Source organism: Oncorhynchus clarkii, chromosome 15, assembly GCF_045791955.1.
Source record: "Oncorhynchus clarkii lewisi isolate Uvic-CL-2024 chromosome 15, UVic_Ocla_1.0, whole genome shotgun sequence".
Classification (NCBI taxonomy): Eukaryota; Metazoa; Chordata; class Actinopteri; order Salmoniformes; family Salmonidae; genus Oncorhynchus; species Oncorhynchus clarkii.
Window position 1 is genome coordinate 19,470,273 of NC_092161.1, and position 22,093 is coordinate 19,492,365.

A 22,093-nucleotide genomic window follows, 5' to 3' on the forward strand; every position below is an offset into this window, starting at 1 on the left:
AAGGTTTAGGCTATGTTGCCCACTTCACTAAAGTTATTAATGAATATAATTCAGCTTAGGGGCAATGAACCACAGGATTGGGCTTCTATCTGAATCCACTTTGACTCTTGTCTGTTTGTGATCCATGTTAGCATGTTGCGGATTTGGGCAGACCAGTAGTACAATTGAAGGGAGGGAAGGGCAAGACCACCCTTAGATTCAGGTTTCGATAGAGTGGAGAACTTGATCCTAGGTTTTGTATTGCCCCATATAAATTTGGTGATGCTTTGGTTAGTTGTTTTGAAAAAGGAAACTGGGAGATAGCATGGAAGCATCTGAAATAAATAGTTCAGTCTAGGGAGGATGTTCATACGGATGACATTAATTCTTCCTAGTAAGCTAATTGGGAGGGAGATCCAGGTTTGGAGATCATTCTTGATTCGATCCAGGAGTGGAAGATCATTTTCCTTGAAAAGGTTATTCAGATCTGGTGTTATGAAGATCCCAAGGTATTGAAACCCCTGTGTCTTCCATTGGAATGGACATAGAGTCTTCATAGAGCTGGTGAGTGTAGTATTGAGAGGGCAGACAGTGGATTTGTTAAAATGTATCTTATAACCTGAAAACTTGCCATACTGAGCAATTGTGTCTAAAATGGAAGGGATTTCTCAGGGTTGGATATGTAGAGCAAGACATCATCCGTGTAAAGCGAAATCTTGTGCTGCAGGCCGCCTGCAGAAACACCCATAATACCTGGATTGCTCCTTATCAACTCTGCCAGAGGCTCCGTCCCCAACAAGTAGAGCAGGGGGGACAGCGAGCACCCTTGTCTTGTGCCCCGTCCCAAAGGGAATCTGTCAGAGTTCAGTCTGTTAGTATGGACATTAGAGTAGTATGTAAAGTCCATAGATGAGCTATTGGTCTCTCTCCAGATATCTATCAGTCCCATCTCTTTAGTAAGAGAGTTCAACATCTTTGCAGATCTAGGATTTGTGGTGGGGACTTGAGATGATTTGTCTAGGGTTGGGTTAAGGGTACAATTAAAATCTCTGGCTACCATGCCAAAGGAAACACAATGCTCATTGAACAGGGTTATCATTTTTGACATGAAAGCAGGACTATCTGTGTTAGGGGCGTATATGTTTAAGATAGTAATTGGTTGACCATACAGTGACGCAGTTATCAAAATAAATCTCCCCTCTGGATCAGATATGTTTTTTGTCAATTATGAATGGAACATTCGTATGGATAAGTATGGCTGTGCCTCTACTGTTTGATTTGAAAGATGAGAAATACACCTGTCCCACCCAAGCTCTGCGGAGTTTGGCATGTTCGGCATCACAGAGGTGTGTCTCTTGTAATAGCGAGATGTCTGCTTTTTCCTTTTTTTAGAGCACATAGTATATTTTTCCGTTTTACTGCATGACCTAGACCATGGCAGTTCCATGTCAATAGATTTAAGGTACTAGTCATCGTCATCGAACAGTAATGGAACTTTAGTGCAAGTCATCTCTGGGTAAAGGTGGATAATAGTTACAGCTGCGTTCACATAAAAGGAAAATAAATGGTGTACATAAAATAACAATCTCTGAACACCCCAGCCGAGTTTCCAAACAACTAGACATATCCCGTTAGATCTATTACCCCCCGCTTAGTCTCAATTCTGTGTTCCGAAAAAAAACAAAAAACGGGAACAACGTCTCCCCCTCCCCGCCAAAGAAATGCCTCATTTTCTCCTCTCCACCCCGCATTGAGTAAATGACAACGTAGCCCCGTCCAGACCACATTAAAAGAGGGAGAAAATAAAATCAATAGCCCAGCCTACATATTCCTCCCCCACAGGGAACCACAAGTAATGATAGAGGGGGGCTTCTTGGAGGCCTTTTCTGTCGCTAATGCTCGAGTCCAGGTAAAAATGTTGCCTTTTGTAGCCGCCATGACCTTTTGACTAAAGCTAAAGGAGTTTAAACCTGAAGTGGAGGTAAGATTAGGAATTGGAAACTACTTGTGAGGAGCTCTTAGTTCATGCGGCCATCTCGTTCAAGGGTCATGTGATCCCCGCTTGCAAACTTTTACTACTACGACAGACAACCCACCTCAAAGTTATGCAAGTATCTCAAAATGCAGTTTGCAGCACGCACAAAACAAATATTAGGCAGCAGGGATCTTAATCCAGGAGGGAATTGTTACCAAGTAGCTTGATCTTGCAAGCTAATGTTAGCAATTAGCTAAACCCAGCTGGAGAGAATTTAGATATATACCTTACAAACATAGGCAGTGAATGTCATACAAGTGTAACTTGATCACCTCACTTAAGTTTGCGCTGCAGGAGTAACTCACCTCATGAAGCTCACATTTTGCTTGTTGCACTTCTTTGTAAACAAACACACATAGCTGTCTCAAACCGCTGTTTTGGGAAACTAGTACAGGAAAGCTTCATACTGAAAAATTATCTAATGGGCGAAATGAACGCGATCAGCTTTATCTATTACCTAGTGCACAAGTTGACTGGAGGTGGTTATTTAAAAAGTACTAGTATTCAAAGCCCAGAAAATGTCACTTACCAGAATGCTAACAACATTTTAACAAGTACTAAGGAATCCTCAGAGAACTGCTAACTAAATGCTAACGAGTGCATTGCGAACATTTTGTGACCTAAAGTATACAATTAACTAAAAAATGCTACACAGTTTGCTGCGCGCACAAAACAAATATTAGCCAGCAAGGCTCTAGATCCAGGAGAGGATTGATTATCTGCGGTTACCAAGCAAATGCTTGATTTTGGAAGAAGCTAACTAGCTACTAAATTAGCAAACCAAATGCACAACTGAAGAACATCTATCACATTAGACTGTTAGCTTATAAGATATCTAGCTGGCAAACATTTAGTTGTGAATTCCATACTGTAATTATATCACCCGGCGTATGCTGCACGACAGTAAGTGACTCAATAATCCGGTCTCATCATTGTGTGCCTGTAAACAATCACCACGTGACAGGGTGACTATCGTAAACTACATAACAATGTGACAGGTGAAATGAAGAATGCGATGTTCTTTATCTCCTAACGTATTGCTCAATCTGACTGCAGGTATCTACTTAAAAAGTAGACACAAATATTCACATTTATTAAGACTTTCAACGGTATTGAAAAACCATCCTGTGGCTTTTTCTAAATACCCCGGTATATAGTGTATAAGGTATACCACACAAGCCTAGTTTGCACAAACTGTCACAAACCGTCTCAGGGAACCTCATCTGCATGCTCCTCGTCCTCACCTTGACCTGGTCTTGACCTGACTGCAGTTCGGCATCGTAACCGACTTCAATTGGCAAATGCTCACCTTTGATGGCCACTGGCACACTGGAGAAGTGTGCTCTTCAGAGATTAATTCCTGTTTCAACTGTGCTGGGCAGATGGCAGACAGTGTGTATGGCGTCGTGTGGGCAAGTGGTTTGCCGATGTCAAAGTTGTGAACATAGTGCCCAATGGTGGTGGTGGGGTTATGGTATGGGTAGGCATAAGCTACGGACAATGAACACAACTGCATTTTATCGATGTCAATTTGAATGCACATAGATACCGTGTCGAGATCTTGAGGCCCATTGTCGTGCCAGTCATCCGTCGCCATCACCTCCCGTTTCAGTATGATAATGCACGACCCGATGTCGCAAGGAACTCTACACAATTCCTGGAAGCTGAAAATATCCCAGTTCTTCCATGGCTTGCATACTCACCAGACATGCCACCCATTGAGCAGGCTTGGGATGCTCTGGATCAACATGTACAACCGCGCCTTCCAGTTCCGCCAATATCCAGGAACTTCGCACAGCCATTGAAGAGGAGTTGGACAGCATTCCACAGGCCACAATTCACTCCCTGATCAACTCTATATGAAGGAGGTGTCATGCTGCACGAGGCACAGTGGTCTTCTGATCCACGCCTCTACCTTTTTTTTGTAAGGTGTCTGTAACCAACCGATGCATATCTGTATTCCCAGTCATGTGAAAGCCATAGATTAGGGCCTAATGAATGTATTTAAATTGACTGATTTCCTTACATGAACTGTAACTCAGTGAAATCTTAGAAATTGTTGCGTGTTGCGTTTTTTAAAATATTTTTGTTCAGTGTAGGTTTAGAATGAAAGTATAATTACAAAAACGGAGGCAACAGTCGTCCCCAGGCACTTAAATATATTTATAATTTGCTTATGCTGTATACCATAGAATTAACAGTTTTCTCAACAAACTGAATTGTAAACAGTACATGATTTATTTTTATTTTTATAATAACTAGCATGTCACAACACTCAAATGCAAAAATGCACAACATGCAAAAATAGCATGAATCGAGAAAGGCACTGAACATAACAGCATCTTTTGTGATTAAGTCAATGACTCAATATAGTTTCTAAGTAGAAGTGTAATTCCAAACCCCAGGCTACATGTTCAATCTCTTGTCTATTTAGAATCTAAGATCAAGAGTGTCTATTTAAAGGAAGTACTTCCCCTTCATATCTACAGTATTAAGGCTGTAGGGAAGGATCATCATTTCTATTTTGTATTTATCTTTGAATGTTAATGTTCATTCTCTATTTATTATCTATGATCAGGAAATACTATTTAACGGAAATACTCCACTCCCTATCTGTCATAGTGCCCCTCTGCATCTCCATATCTACAGTATTATATTATGGCTGTAGAGGAGGCTCATTTGAGCCTAATCTAAGATGACATGTTCCACTGGAACGCAGAGTAGAAAGAACAGCAACCTGGAAGATGTTACAGTGCAAATGATATGCGGCCATCTTGGTGAAGTGTACAGGCAATTTGCTGTAAATTTATTAGTGGTCTCCGTGATATCGGTATCACCCAACCCATTATTTAGGGTATGGGCTTATTGATATTCTAATGAAGATTATTTGGTGTTGTATCGTATTTCTGTGTTGAGATGTTGCTGTCCAAATACCTCACAATGGTATTATCATTGATAAACACGGAATAAAAAATAATTGCAATGTTCAAGACGAGTCAAGTTCCGCTGTTCACACTGATAATCCCAGAGAAGCACAAGATGAGCCATCTTTTAGGTATCTACTTCAAATGTACGTCCAATACCATTGTCTTCGATTCCTATAGATGCCTTTTTTTAAATCTCTTTCTCAAAATGGACACTGATGAAGCAATAGTAATTCAAATGGCCTCGGGATACAGACACTTAACTCCCTCTCACTTACTTAATGCACTCCGGAAATCTAAAGCGCTTTCTTTGAGAGAAACTTTCCGTTGAGAGTCAACAGCGCTGTTGTGTTCGACAAGGCCTCTGAAAGGCTATGTAAATCCTTGCTCTATATCCCCCACGTTCAAGTCAAGTACTTCTGGCCCCCGAAAAGCTGAAAAGAGACTGCGTTCTGAGTTGTTTGCTGTTGCGGCTGAATGCTTGGTTAGACGCCCTGAAGCCAGTCTGTGCAGCCTCTCGCTGTAGCCTAAAAACGACGGTGTTGCTTGCCGTGTTCCCACTACCAGTGTTATTGATGTGTTTTCCTTTGAAATCCTGTGTTCCCGGGAATCTTCAAAGGGTCTTTAATGGGTTTTAATGTGACGTTGGAATTAGACGCCTCACTGTTGCGGCGGTGGCAGGTTTAGGTGTAACTAACCCAGTGGTGCTCCACGAAGTGTCTCTTCCCCCAGTGTTGAATTATTCAGCGTCGCTCTATTTTCACAGTTTGAGAATGCCAGCGGGGTGTTCTTAGTGGAAGACGAATAGAGATGGAGAATTGTGTGTGGGTGTGCCTCACTGCCTGCATATGTGCCTATGAGGTGGCCTTCTTCAACCAAGTAATACACCACTAAGTCCCTGTCTGGTGACACTAGTCTGCATACTAATTGAAAAACCATGAAGCCCCAGCAAATACAAAGAAAGTGCACGTTTGGATTGGAGGAGGCTACGTGTCCAGAACCAGTCCGAATCTAGTCTACCTCCTGTCTGTTCATCTGTTTTTCCTTTCTCCTTTCTTTCTTTCTTTCGTTCTTCAATCTGAAATGTGTGTTGAGTGCCTTTAACATCTGGCCCCGGGCCCCCAGAGTCCTCTTCAGCACTGAAGCCCCTCTCAAATCCCGTAGACTGTCGTCTCTCCTATCAGCATGACAGGGCCTCTTTCTCTCTTTCTCTCTCTCTGCGGGTTCATCTCAATAGTCTAAGCTGGCTCATCTCCGCTCTTCCATCTGCACTGATGTGGAAGAACCTGACAGGGGAAATGACATGACACTCATACACAATCCATGTCTCAATTGTCTCAAGGCTTAAAAATCCTTATTTAACCTGTCTCCTCCCCCTCCTTTACACTGATTGAAGTGGATTTAACATCAGGGTAACATCAGGGATCATAGCTTTCATCTGTTCAGTCTATGTCATGTCATGGAAAGAGCAGGTGTTCCTAATGTTTTGTCCACTCAGTGACAGTTTCCAGATCACTGCAGATGAAAGAAAATAGAGGAGAGGAAACTATTGAGATACACACTTGCTCTAGGACTTTACTAGCCACAGCCCCACAGACCTCTCTCACCTGCCCACCCTTCTGAGAATATTACCAGACAAACTTTTTACCCCGGGAACAGTATATTCAGGTGTTGACGCCATGCCAATTGAAGATGACATCAAGTCAATTCAAGGCGGACAACCAAGGACTTCATCACTTTCTTGCTGTCCCTTTTGGCGCTGACGTCCCGCTTAGAAATGGCTTCCCCTGTTTCCTGTTTGTTGTGTAGAAAATAATGAGTTTAAAATCTAGTCCCTATGGAATCGGGAGTGGAGAATGGGTAATCCTCCTCACCCAGAGAGAGCTAGTTTTTCTGCAGAGAAAGAAAAGAAGTGAGGAGTGACTACTGACGTGAGGAGTGACTACTGACGTGAGGAGTGACTACTGACGTGAGGAGTGACTACTGACGTGAGGAGTGACTACTGACGTGAGGAGTGACTTCTAAATATCAGATGGGAGTCTTAAGAGACATTCCACTTCGCCTCGCACACACTCCGTAATATAGTCTGTCAATGACCTACTCTTTGAGAAACACACATACATTTATATCCACAGATTTACACACACAGATGCTTTAAACAACATACTGAAACCGTAGTCATACATTTTCACTACACATCAAATAGGCTAGTGGCCAATCCTCAAAAAGGCCTTTAGTTTTTGATAGCTGTAGTTTTTGCCTTTAGTTTTTGATAGCTGTAGTTTTTGCATTTTGTTTTTGATAACAAACACAACAATTTTACATCTTTAATGTCTCCCATTTTGTGAAATGGATGGTTGTGGGAAAATATTTTACTGCAAAAGTGGTTAAATTGACAGATATTGTGACCACCCCCTAAACTCAAAACATGCAGTATAATGTCTGGCTGGACGGAGATGGGCCACATAAGATCATGTAACCTAATATTGCAAGCTCTATTATAGCAAAAATTGGAATACAAGTAGTCAGTTGTCTGCCCTACATACACAAACAAACAGCATTAGGAGATCTTAATGCTTCTTGGTAATATAGACCTGTAAACACAGAGATGCAATAGGTGGAAATATCAACTACAAATTATTTATGATGAATGTAAGCTTTACTTTTGGGTCGCTGATAAATAGACAACTTTCCAAGTCAAACGTGCTGACATTCAGTGCTTGTTGGTCCTGCTAGACAAAAATACACAGTTACATGTTTTTTGATGATGTAGTTATTGTAATCTAATGGGCTTTAAGGAAAACAAGTGGGCTGAAACAATGAAAACTGTCATTTATTTTCAGTCAAAGGGTCCTCTATAGATGTTATGTTAAGCTTCTTGCAATTACGTTAGGGGACCACCTAGATTTGACTGCCACGATACCGTTAAATGGTGGTTTAATCAGCTGTATTTACATGTTTTAAATGAGACATCTTTCAAATTTGTGTACTCTACTTATGACCTGTACGCAATAATATTTTTGTCCAATACAGCTATGTTGGGTATCCAGTAGGCCTGCCATAATGACACTCAAACACCATCGTCTGGATATAGAAAAGGCAGCTGACTGCTTGGCACCAACTGTGTTATAACCTGTACCTCCAGGATTGGGCTCTTAAGTCACCTCCTATTATTAAGAAGTAAGCTTTGATTCATTGCTAGTCCGAAAAGGCTGCCTGAATCCAACATGACCTTCCCGGTGGCTCGCTGCATTTGTGATGCGCATTGGGACGTTGTCGTGCACTCTTATGCTGTTTGGGTTGAGCTGTCTGCCCTGTCCTCGATAGGCCCATGCCACCATCAGTCCTCCCCTCTGGCAGTTACTAGAGACAGAGACATGTCAGGAGGCCATTCACCAGCCAAGATGCCATCTGGAAAGTGCTGCTGTGCATTGCCCTTATATGTACCTATTTTGTTACCACCAATGGCTGGCCAGCCCATGTGACACCTGAAGAATGAGCTCTCATGCTGGGGTGACTCATGCATTGATCTGGGAAACTGTGCACTAATCCCAACACCCCTATAAGGACATCATGGCATATTTGGCAAAGGAATTATTTTCAAATATATATGTGACTGGGGCTGTGCTCATAACCAACGCCTCACAACCAACGCTTCATAGTCTATGACCTACACTCTAAGTAACCTCTAGGAAACCTGAGGTCACCCTCAGGTTCTGTCACTCTCCTCATGTCCTGCTGGTCCTGCCCCCAGACCCTAATCACAACCAACTACCCAGAGTAAATATTGGCCAAATAATCATCCTACATGACTTCCAAAGGAATATAAAGGAAAATGTAGGACTTTACCTGCAGGACTTTTAGCCACATTCAACATAACAAACTCTGATCACGCTTTATTTGGATAGTCCCATCTGCTCTACAGATGGTCATACTATCTGCAACTGCGTGCTAAGGTTAGGGTTAGGTTCAGAATAAGGTTAAGGTTAGAGCTAGGGTTAGTAGATGGTTAGTTTAAATGTTTCTGATTAGTCTGTAGAGCATCTACAGATGGACTAACCAAATAAACTGTTACCAACACTCCAACCACATGTCAGTTAGGTGTTGGAAAGATCTAAGGGAAGGTCTGTTTCTGACAGCTCTTTCACAGACTCTCTCTTTAACAAGTGGACAACCAACCATTCCACTACTGGAGTAGATTAAGATGTTACTGGGATCCCCATTAACCGACACCAATGACTACAGCTAGTTTTCCTGGGGTCCGACACATATTTTTTATTTATTTTATTTCACCTTTATTTAACCAGGTAGGCAAGTTGAGAACATGTTATAATTTACAATTGCGACCTGGCCAAGATAAAGCAAAGCAGTTCGACACATACAACAACACAGAGTTACACATGGAGTTAAACAAACATACAGTCAATAATACAGTAGAAAAGTAAGTATATATTCAATGTGAGCAAATGAGGTGAGATAAGGGAGGTAAAGGCAACAACAACAAAAAAGGCCATGGTGGCGAAGTAAATACAATATAGCAAGTAAAACACTGGAATGGTAGATTTGCAGTGGAAGAATGTGCAAGGTAGAGATAGAAATAATGGGGTGCAAAGGACGAAAATAAATAAATAAATACAGTAGGGGGAGAGGTAGTTGTTTGGGCTAAATTATAGATGGGCTATGTACAGGTGCAGTAATCTGTGAGCTGCTCTGACAGCTGGTGCTTAAAGCTAGTGAGGGAGATAAGTGTTTCCAGTTTCAGAGATTTTTGTAGTTCGTTCCAGTCATTGGCAGCAGAGAACTGGAAGGAGAGGCGGCCAAAGGAAGAATTGGTTTTGGGGGTGATCAGAGAGATATACCTGCTGGAGCGCGTGCTACAGGTGGGTGCTGCTATGGTGACCAGCAAGCTGAGATAAGAGGGGACTTTACCTAGCAGGGTCTTGTAGATGACCTGGAGCCAGTGGGTTTGGCGACGAGTATGAAGCGAGGGCCAGCCAACGAGAGCGTACAGGTCACAGTGGTGGGTAGTATATGGGGCTTTGGTGACAAAACGGATTGCACTGTGATAGACTGCATCCAATTTATTGAGTAGGGTATTGGAGGATGGTCAGTTTTACAAGGGTATGTTTGGCAGCATTGTGAAGGATGCTTTGTTGCGAAATAGGAAGCCAATTCTAGATTTAACTTTGGATTGGAGATGTTTGATGTGAGTCTGGAAGGAGAGTTTACAGTCTAACCAGACACCTAGGTATTTGTAGTTGTCCACATATTCTAAGTCAGAACCGTCCAGAGTAGTGATGTTGGACGGGCGGGCAGGTGCAGACAGCGATCGGTTGAAGAGCATGCATTTAGTTTTACTTGTATTTAAGAGCAATTGGAGGCCACGGAAGGTGAGTTGTATGGCATTGAAGCTCATCTGGAGGGTTGTTAACACAGTGTCCAAAGAAGGGCCAGAAGTATACAGAATGGTGTCGTCTGCGTAGAGGTGGATCAGAGACTCACCAGCAGCAAGAGCGACATCATTGATGTATACAGAGAAGAGAGTCGGTCCAAGAATTGAGCCATGTGGCACCCCAACAGAGACTGCCAGAGGCCCGGACAACAGGCCTTCCGATTTTACACACTGAACTCTATCAGACAAGTAGTTGGTGAACCAGGCGAGGTAATCATTTGAGGAACCAAGGCTATCGAGTCTGCAGATGAGGATGTGGTGATTGACAGAGTCGAAAGCCTTGGCCAGGTCAATGAATATGGCTGCACCGTATTGTTTCTTATCGATGGCGGTTAAGATATCGTTTAGGACCTTGAGCATGGCTGAGGTGCACCCATGACCAGCTCTGAAACCAGATTGCATAGAGGAGAAGGTATGGTGGGATTCGAAATGGTCGGTAATCCGTTTGATGACTTGGCTTTCGAAGACCTTAGAAAGGCAGGGTAGAATAGATATTGGTCTGTAGCAGTTTGGGACAAGAGTGTGTGTCCCCCTTTGAAGAGGGAGATGACCGCAGCTGCTTTCCAATCTTTGGGAATCTCAGACGACACAAAGGAGAGGTTGAACAGGCTAGTAATAGGGGTTGCAACAATTTCGCCAAATAATTTTAGAAAGAAAGGGTCCAGATTGCCCGGCTGATTTGTAGGGGGCCAGAATTTGCAGATCTTTCAGAACATCAGCTGACTGGATTTGGGAGAAGGAGAAATGGGGAAGGCTTGGGCGAGTTGCTGTGGGGGGGTGCAGTGCTGTTGACCGGGGTAGGGGTAGCCAGGTGGAAAGCATGGCCATCCATAGAAAAATGCTTATTGAAATTCTCAATTATAGTGGTTTATCGGTGGTGACAGTGTTTCCTATCCTCAGTGCAGTGGGCAGCTGGGAGGAGGTGTTCTTATTCTCCATGGACTTTACAGTGTCCCAGAACCTTTTTGAGTTTGTGTTGCAGGAAGCAAATTTCTGCTTGAAAAAGCTAGCCTTGGCTTTTCTACCTGCCTGTGTATATTGGGGGCTGTTCGATGCTAATTCAGAACGCCATAGGATGTTTTTGTGTTGGTTAAGGGCAGTCAGGTCTGGAGAGAACCAAGGGCTATATATGTTCCTGGTTCTAAATTTCTTGAATGGGGCATTCTTATTTAAGATGGTGAGGAAGGCATTTAAAAAACTGATGGGATGAGGTCAATATCCTTCCAGGATACCCCGGCCAGGTTGATTAAAAAGGCCTGCTCGCTGAAGTGTTTCAGGGAGCGTTTGACAGTGATGAGTGGAGGTCGCTTGATCGCTGACCCACTACGGATGCAGGCAATGAGGCAGTGATCGCTGAAATCTTGGTTGAAAACAGCAGAGGTGTATTTAGAGGGCAAGTTGGTTAGGATAATATCTATGAGGGTGCCCATGTTTACGGCTTTGGGGTGGTACCTGGTAGGTTCATTGATAATTTGTGTGAGATTGAGGACATCAAGCTTAGATTGTAGGATGGCTGGGGTGTTAAGCATGTTCCAGTTTAGGTCGCCTAGCAGCACGAGCTCTGAAGATAGATGGGGGGCAATCAGTTCACATATGGTGTCCAGAGCAGAGCTGTGGGCAGAGGGTGGTCTATAGCAGGCAGCAACGGTGAGAGACTTGTTTTTAGAGAGGTGGATTTTTAAAAGTAGAATTTCAAATTGTTTGGGTACAGACCTGGATAGCAGGACATAACTCTGCAGGCTATATTTGCAGTAGATTGCAACCCCGCCCCTTTGGCCGTTCTATCTTGTCTGAAAATGTTGTAGTTAGGGATTCATTTTTGGTGGTCTTCCTAAGCCAGGATTCAGACACGGCTGGAACATCCGGGTTGGCAGAGTGTGCTAAAGCAGTGAATATAACAAACTTAGGGAGAAAGCTTCTAATGTTAACATGATGTTAACATAACATTATGTTAACATTAGTAGTTAACATAACGAAAAAGACAATACAGAAAAGAATACTTCACAATTTACATTTTAAAAACATTAACAAAGACATTAGACTTACACGTATAGTTATTTTTTTTTTACCTTTATTTAACTAGGCAAGTCAGTTAAGAACAAATTCTTATTTACAATGACGGTCTAGGAACAGTGGGTTAACTGCTTTGTTCAGGGGCAGAACAACAGATTTTTACCTTGTTAGCTAGGGGATTCGATCTAGCAACCTTTCAGTTACTAGTCCAACACTCTAACCACTAGGCTACCTGCCGCCCCTATACAGGCATTACTGTTATACATTCAGGCTGAGATAACATTCCAGTTTGTTAATGGGTCTCGTTGGCATTGAAGCGGCATCTGCCTGAATCCAACTGTTGTAGAAATGGAAACTGATCACCTCGCAGCCCTGAATATCCTGCCAGCCATACAGGAAGGATACTGGCCTTGTCGCTGCAGCTTGCCCAGAGTCAGTTAGCTGTGCAACCTGGTCAGGCCCCAGAACTACAACCACTACTGGCTACTTTGTCTACTGACCCTGTTAGGACACACTCATGTCCTGTAACCTCAAAGACGTTGAATCCACCAAAGACGTTGAATCCACCTATACGCTACTAGAGTGGCTGACTGTTGTATTACAGGTTGCTTTCCTGTTACTTGGTTATGCTACTATGTACTTGTGTTGTGAAAGACATGAACACCATCTAGTTGACTTCAGCTTTTCATACACAGCGGAGGCATGACAGTGCCACTCACAGTTCTCATACCAAGAGACGTATGAAACCCTTCTAAAATATATCTATCAATTTACCCACTTTTGCAGTAAAATATTTGTACACAACCATCCATTTCATAAAGGGGAGACATTAGAGGTGGGAAAAGATGGTTGTGTTTTGTTCTACCTCAGGTAGGGGTATCACAGCCTTGCCACTAGCCTAAAACAAAAGTCACATGACCATAGAAGGGACACACATCTTCCAAGCTAATGCTAGCAGGATGCCACTGAGTCTCGACTTTCCCCCAGCCCTCTCTCCTAACCCCATGTTTACCTGCAGGATCTTATACTTTTCACCCATTTGAGCCACACGCCAAAGTGCTCGAGAGAGAGCAAAATGGTGACTTCTAGAGAGATAATGAAGCAGCACTACTTCAGCAAAGTGTCAGTCAACAGAGCTAAATCCTGAGCCGTATGACCAGCCTGCTACGCCTCAGTAATAAGGCTAAAGCCTTGGCCAGTATTAGTATTGACTGGCCGCGCGTAAAGCGGGCAGGTAGGTAATTACCAGGTTATTGGCTCATGCAGCCACCCTCTAATGCTGTCGGGGCATGCACACGGCTGCCCAGTTTAATCACTGTGGAAACAGGGGGAGATGGGTGATTAAAAAGGGAGGGGGGGTCTATCAGTAGTCAGGACTCGGCCTCGCACCAATGGGCTCCAGGGGCCTGCAACACCATAATGACCTCATAGGAGAGCGGAATGGAACAAGGCCTCTCCCCTTGGCAGCAAGAGAGATGGGAAGATAAGCAGGAGATGGAGAAAGAGGGGTGACGGAGTGAGATTAGAAAAGAATGAGAGAGAGAGAGGGAAGATTGGTGGTAAGTGCACAAAGGAGAGTAGTGTGAACGGAGTGTGAACGATTTGGGGGGAAGGCGAAGAAAACATTTGGGCGACAGACAAAAAATAGAGAAGAAGAAAGAGAGAGAGATTCTGGAAGTGAGACGGGTTAGAAGGAAAATACTCCTAATTCTCCCTCTTCGCTCCTCTGTATCACTGCAGTGCTCCGCTCCCGCCCTCCCTGCATTGGGACTTTGGCTGAAGTGCCTTTGGTTCTGGTCCAGATATGGCCGGGGCGGTGGAGTGTGTGTGCCTGCGCGGATGGCAGGTGAATGGGAGGATATGTCATCGTAATGGCTCTGTGTAATGTGGTGTCACGCCGTGTGAGGAACAGGCACCATTGTAAAAGGGTGCCTATGCAAGCGTTATTCAGAGGCTTCCACAGCACAGCAGCAGCAGCACAGCACAGCACAGCAGCAGCACAGCACAGCACCGGCCCCGGTCACTCTCCTTCCTCCTCTTTGCCATTTTCAATCTTTCTCATTTCACCTTGTGCTGTTTAATTTCCCTTTTCATTCTCTCATTCTCCTCTGTCTCTTTTGTCATGGTTATATTTAACGTTTTCTCTTTCCTTTTCTGAAGCTGTCCTCTATTTACCCCCCCCCCCCACCCCCTTTCTCGCTCTCTCTCGGTTCTCTTCCCACTCTTTCTCTTTACCTTCCCCTTCGTGTAGCTGTTGCCTCCTACTGTGCATATCTTAACGTCAACATTGTTTGTTCTACTACTCTTAATCTCAGGTTTTTCTTTCATCTTTTCAACCAAAGGCGGCCGACCTATAGTCTTCATGTTGTTAGTTGGAGAACTGGTTGATTTTTAAACTAGCACTTGAGAATCTATTGAGTTTAGTGTTACCTAATTGTTTGAGAAACACTACTCTGTCCATCTATCTCACTCAATGTTGTGAACATAAGAAAACATGGCCTCACTTATCTTTTTAGAGAACACTGTAAAAACGGACGTCACACCGGCTGAGGGGCTTGTCAAAATATTGTGGTATGGATATCTCTTGCGATATGGATATTGGAATGTGATTTCAAGTAATTGTGCCGCCTTAATCCGTGTGACTTAATTTACTATACAGTAATTGTAAATCAACGTGTTCTCAGTGATTCAAGGAATATTTTGTGCATACTGCCATCAAGTGGCATTGTTATGAATTACATCCTAACTAATACTGTGCTGCCTCCAAGTGTCTGTTTTTAAATGTATGTAAAGTATTTTGTATGTAATGTCTTTTTCTTTATGTGTCGGACCCCAGTAAGACTAGCTGTCAACATTGGCGTTGCCTAATGGGGATCCTAATCAAATCCAAAATCAGTCATGGCTGGTCTCCTACACAAAGAACATGTGTGTGTTATAACACTCGATCCATCTTGTGAGACGCTGTCCTGTTTCTGAAATACCCATCTTATGGCAAATTGTCATCATTATTGCTATCCCATTAGAACAGCGCAGTCAGCATTTGTGGCTGATAGATACTACCAGTATTGGGCCCATCCATCAACAGTGGTGCAGAGTTGCTCCGCTGTGGGTGGGTGTGGGAGTGCGACTTTATCGCCTGCTGTGTGGTTGCTTGTGCGTGAATGTGAGTGTGAACTAGATGGTCTGTGTGTGTATGCAAGAGAAAGACACACACTCAAATACAACAGCGTGGTGTCTAGCAAAAACCCTGAGAGAGAGCAGAGACACAAAGTCTCTGTGTCTCAATTCCAACCCCATCATATCTCATTCTACCAGGTGTGCTGGTGTAGTGAAGGCCCCCCCGGGGGTGGGGGGGGGGGGGATCCTGCCGTGTCGTACACTATGATTTGCTCGTAATGTTGACTGAGCAGAGCGCTAATTTGTAATGAGATCAGAACTCCCACTTGAAACCCACCTCCAGACTCCAGTTCTCCCCAATACAGCTCAGCCATTCATCAAGAAATGCTCATTTTTTCCCCTCTCTCGCATTAGTTCCCCCTCTTATCTTCTCTAGTCATACCAGGGGGCATGGCAGGGAATTGAGGTGTGATACTCTATTCTACTTTTGTTTTGTGCATCTGTTTGCTAAAGGGGATAAACTACTTTTAAAAAGTTAACAGTTCTTTTGTTTCTCAACGTGAGAAAGTGCCATTTTTTCCACACCCAATCCACTCCAATTATACAAAACTCGCTAATGCGGTCAAGTCCCCTGGAATTTTCCTGAGAATCACGAAAACCCCAAAAGCCTAGAATTCCAAACTCTAAAAGTATTGAACCTTGACTACTCCACTGATACTAGACAGAGGTGGGCGCGATTGGACACGGAATGAGAGACGATAAGAAGAGTAGTTGTCATCCCCTGTGTACCCCTTCGAAGACCTGAAATTCTGACCTTTTCACCTGCACCTGCCAAAACAAGGGGCTCCTCTTTCCCCCCCATCTGTTACCTGGCACAAAATGGCCGCCTTGTTGCGTCACTGTCTCTCTTTTCCAGCCAGGGGTGTAAACTAAGTAGCAGTTGGCTCTATTGTTGATTGAATTGAACTTGGCATTACTGTGCCCACTGTCTCTGTTTTAAAGGTTGTGTTATGACCCAGCAAATGTAGATAAGAGTATAGGGATCACTCTGAATCATTATCAGACCCTGTCTCCAGCTCTCTAACCCAAATCCTATTACCAAGGTCTGTCTGTTTTGCCAAGGCAGTGACCCTTGGCTGTTTCTCTAGTCAGATTGAATCTTAATGTTGTTATGACATAAGTACAGGCCAGACAGTGGAGTTTAATGGGAAGAATAGCGAACAGTTTGTTCATCTGGCGTGTAAAGGAGAACAGGGTTGTGTAGGCGGGGGCTATGGATGTTGGGGTCAGGGTTGGTCAACAACAATACACACACACACACACACTGCCCCCCGGAGTTGGAATGTATTTACTGTTGTCTCGGTGTCTGTGAATGTCTGGCTGCCGCTGCAGAGCAGTAGAATACCACACCAAGGTCAGGCCTCTTGCCATTGCACGACAGGTATTTGTGATTACACAGATGCAGAGGAATGTTCCGCCCCTGTTTTCTCTCTCGCTCTCCCCATCTTTTATCCTCTGGAGATGATTGTTTCAAGATGTGCGTCACTCCAGGTCTCTGGTCTGGACCCCGTAGCCCCTGAGGTCTGGAATTTTTGCTATCTGGTTAAGCGCCAACAATAATTTCCCCAATATATCAAAACTGAAGTCAATGTCAACATTCACTGCAGTGATTTGTGATGACACGAAGCACCCCTGATTCTTCAGACTGCCCCCCCCCCCCCCCCCCCCCCCATTTGAGTACATTTATACGTTTCACAGGTGTGCTCGTCACAATTCACTTCAGTTTTTGACAAAACTTCCAAGTGGTCGGTAGAATGTGCATGGAAATCTTTATATGGTCACTGTTGATCCTTGAAGGCTTCCGTAGTTCATCTCATGTTGAGGAGACCATAGCGAAACCAGATTTGATCCTGCTGACTTAGTCAGTCGTCGCTCATTCGTGTTTCTTGAAATACCACTGTGTTGATTTAGTTTTCAGTCACTGTGATTTGATCTGTTGTGTTTTGCAGGAAGTTCTACTACATCACCCTGCTGAGGGACCCTGTGTCACGCTACCTGAGCGAGTGGCGCCATGTGCAGCGCGGCGCCACCTGGAAGACGTCCCTCCACATGTGCGACGGGCGCACGCCCACGCCCGAGGAGCTGCCGCCCTGCTATGAGGGTACGGACTGGTCCGGCTGCACCCTGCAGCAGTTCATGGACTGCCCCTACAACCTGGCCAACAACCGACAGGTGCGCATGCTCGCCGACCTCAGCCTGGTGGGCTGCTACAACCTCTCCACCGTGCCCGATAAGCGGCGCTCGCAACTTCTCCTCGAGTCAGCCAAGAAGAACCTGCGCGACATGGCCTTCTTCGGTCTGACTGAGTATCAGCGCAAGACGCAGTTCCTGTTTGAGCGCACCTTCCGACTGCGATTCATCCGCCCCTTTGTGCAGTACAACAGCACGCGGGCGGCTGGCGTGGACCTGGACAATGACACGGTGGCGCGCATCGAGGAGCTCAACGACCTGGACATGCAGCTGTATGACTACGCTCGCGACCTCTTCCAGCAGCGCTATCAGTACACTCGGCAGTTGGAGAGACGCGCGCACCGCTTGGCACTTCGGGGTCGCGGTCTCGACCCTCGGGATTTTCTCAGAGATGAGGGCGGTATGGGGGGCGAAGGGACAGCCAGGCTGCCCACAGAGGACTACATGAACCACATCATCAACAGGTGGTAGCCCCCACCCACCTAGACACCCACTTTCCTGACCTCCCCATTGTCTTTTATGGTGAGGTTGCATCAGGGTGATTGTTTAGGAAAGTTGAAATTTGGCACTTGTGGTTTGGGAAGGAGACTGTTGCAGAGGATTGGGTGACTTACCTATGGACTTTGTATGAGCCAAGCTGTGGGTTGCGGACCAGATGATATCCCTTCTAGCTCCTGGATGACATAAACATTTAGGTTTTCTTAGACTATGTGGAGAGGTCAGATATTTGTGATTGGAAGCCCATGATAAACCTGAGTCACCCTCTGGAGTTCTAGAAGCAGCAACTGTCTCTACACTCCTCAGATTTTCCTTTACAAAGTAAACAAACTTGTTTTACTTGCCGTTCTATGTCTTAGCCCACAAGAATAACCTATGTGCTTAATAAGTTGTTTGAGGAGTTTCAAAGCAGTGAGATGAGAAATTACCTGTACTTTGGGCCAAAAGTATTTCAATAGTGTCTAAGCGAAGGACATTTCCGACAAGCTATCTTTTTATTTATTCAATTGCTTCTGATCATTTGAAATAGATATTTTTCCAATGTGGCCCACCTTGATATACAGTATGGCACTTGTAAGTGATATAAAGTCATGATTGTCATAACATACCCATCAATTTGCTGAAAGTTTACTAACATGTATCAAAGTTTAGAGTTCTATCTTAATATAAATGACGGAAAAACAGATTTTTTTTTACACTTGTATGTTTTTACCATTTTGTCTGAATGTCTATGAAGAGGCCAGTCTCTTTGGTTCCGATGTATTTTAATTCACCCGTTGGATTGTGATCTGTACACTAAAGGAGATGTACATGAATGAGAAGGTAAATGATTGACATGAAGGTTTGTTCTGTGATTGTCTAGGAACATTTTCGACCACAGAATCTAGATACAACAATGGATGCTCACCAGGAGACGGACTGGGGGTCTCATACTGAAGGGAGACACTAAAAACAGGAAACACTGTCGTTCTTATTACTTGTACAAAGTTGTGTGTGTGTGTGTGTGTGTGTGTGCGCGCGCGCTTTTGTTTCTGTGCTGTCCCTTCTCTGTTTGGGATCAAGTGTGTCATTTAAAACCAGAATACAATGAACATGTGTAATGGATGGATTATTAGTCAAGGTTGCCATGCTCCCCAAGATGTGTTTTATTTTTAATAATGCATATTTAAATGTCTAAAAGTGCAACAGGTAAAATATTAAAGTTGAAGATTGGACAGCCTCTTTCCAACCACACTCTTTTTTTGTTAATAATCTTTTTTTTTTAACATTTCTAAATAGAATGATCCCCTGGAGAACGGTGTGTTTAATTAAAATTCAAACACAATGGGTATGGACATGATATAACCATTATCATTAAATACTGTTGTATATGGAACCTCCATATTTATCCTATTTATAATTCTGCTCACAAAGTCTCCAATCCAACAGCAAATACTGTGACCCCACAGGCATGGCCAGTACTAAAAACATCAATGTTTTGGGAGTGTTAAGATGCTAAGGGATTATTATTATTATTAAGGAAATGTGGACCAGTGTGTGCAGATCCTGCAAATGACTCATCGTCTTGTCATCAATAGCAGAATGTTTGTTTGAGTGACTTCTACTTATGTCCCAGGGCTCATAAGCAACCATTTCATGGTAAAGTCTACACCAGTTGTATTCAGTGCATGTGACAAAATAACATTTGATTTGATTTGACAGTCTCCAGAGCAGAGGTCAAACAATGGGTTCCAGAAGATTTCACTGATGCAAAGTATTTTTTATCTTATTTGGGAAAGGTGTGTGTGTGTGTGTGTGTGTGTGTGGACATGTTTAACTATACTTGTGTGGACTAGAAGTCCCCACAAGAATAGTAAATAAACAACATTTTGACCAACTGGTGACATTTTGTTAGTCCCCACAAGAAAAATTGATATTTCTAGGGAGTTAAGGTTCAAATTAGGGGTTAAAGGTTACTGTTACGAGTTACGGTTAAGATTAGGGTGAAGTTTAGGGTTAGGGAAAATAAGATTTTAAAAGGTAATCAATTGTGTGTCCCCACAAGGTTAGTTAAACAAGACTGAGTGAGTGAGAATTGAGTGATGTAGGGCATTTGTAAACAAAGTCTCCAGTCTGGTCTGGTCTGGTTTTACCCATATTGTATTATTGCTGTGAGTATTTCTGTTCTTCATGCAGATTGAATCTTCTATTCAACAATAATAAAAATAAAAAATATATTCCTTTGTATTTCAGTCTCTGCTCCTATTCCTTGTACTCAGAGTGGACCGGGCAGCATCATTTGTACTCAGAGTGGACCGGGCAGAATCCTAAAAACAGCTCTGAGATAACCTCTCTTGGAGCGAGCTACAGCATGTTGCCAAGGACTCAAAGACATGGGAGCACATTGTGGTCATGTCCCATAGGGGATGAAGAGGGTAGAGTAAGTAAGTATTGGTTGTTTCAGTTCACACACAAATTACCTCATCAATGACCCACAATGAAAAGGATGAGGCTGCTAATACATATCATGGTAGCATCTCTATGAAATGTTTTCATAAGTAACATAGCCCATTTCATTTGATCAACACAGAAGTAATTCCCTTTATGAATAATGTCCAGCCACATTGTGGCCAGATGGAGAAAAAAAATCAGATAAAACATCTTCCAAGTAAGAGACATAGCAGACAATCACACTGGCCTTTTACCATTTTGTCAGGCAGACTCATTGCCAAGGTAAGTTGACGCTTAGGCTTAAATTAATAATCCGTAGATGAATGAGTTGCTTTGGGTTGAGAACAGGGACTTGTTCTCAACCCAGTGTCGTCTGCACAAAGTCAGGAAACGGAAATCAGGAAACGTTTTGAGATTGTGTACAGTTGTGTAAGGTTTGAACAAGCGGCAGTGGAAACGGAGAGGGTTTGTGGACTATCATGCCCTCCCTGTCCCTGCAGAGCCAGGCAAACAAATGGCAACAGCTGGCCAGGTTTAACCCGGGGGGAAATCTGCTCGAGTTGAGCTCCACATGAGGCATAGCTGAGGGCATACCGAGGTCACATTCAATCACCCATTATGTATAATTATTCTCTCCAGAAAAACATTGCATTAACAATGTATAAAAGCACTGCCACAAAACACACGACAGCACCACAGCTGTTCTCTTGGAATACTGGTACTGTGTTCATGTTTTAACTTATCAGAACATACAGTAGAGCAAACCGCTTGATGGGAAATTGGGTAATTTATAGGTGAAGTTAGTCATAAACGTTTTAGTATTTTCTAGTGTAAGCATGATTTTGATAAACAATGTAAACCTACATTTGTTGTCATATGTAGTGCTTGTGAATGCTATGCAGAGAGAACATCAACATAAAGATGGACTCCGCAGTACAGGGAAACAGTGCCACTGGCTGCCCCACTACGTTATTGTTTTTTGTAGCAGAGCTGAGGAGCGTCGCGCTGCTCGCCCAGCGAAACAAAAGAAGAAATACATGATTGTGCTCTTCTATTGCTCGTGCAATGATGTCTGTGGTGGAGAACTCTGTTTATTGTTTGCAGTAACATCTTAGTTGGTGTAATATTGCAAACTGACATGTCTGTTTCACCATTAAAGATTCCATCTTTGGGGGCCTCCCGGGTGGCGCAGTGGTTAAGGGCGCTGTACTGCAGCGCCAGCTGTGCCATCAGAGTCCTGGGTTCGCGCCCAGGCTCTGTCGTAACCGGCCGCGACCGGGAGGTCCGTGGGGCGACGCACAATTGGCCTAGCGTCGCCCGGGTTAGGGAGGGCTTGGTCGGTAGGGGTTTCCTTGTCTCATCGCGCACCAGCGACTCCTGTGGCGGGCTGGGCGC

At 43.8% G+C, this 22,093-nt stretch overlaps 1 protein-coding gene across 1 annotated transcript in view; it reads left to right on the top strand.

The window, feature by feature from the left end:
• LOC139367011 (heparan-sulfate 6-O-sulfotransferase 1-B-like) overlaps nt 1-20,492 on the top strand; it is a 94,489-nt gene extending 73,997 nt beyond the window's left edge. Inside the window, exon 2 of the mRNA XM_071104865.1 lies at nt 17,530-20,492. Coding sequence (XP_070960966.1) covers nt 17,530-18,241 — 712 coding nt within the window. The 3' untranslated portion in view covers nt 18,242-20,492. The remainder of the gene's footprint in view (nt 1-17,529) is intronic.
• The last annotated feature ends 1,601 nt before the right edge of the window (nt 20,493-22,093 follow it).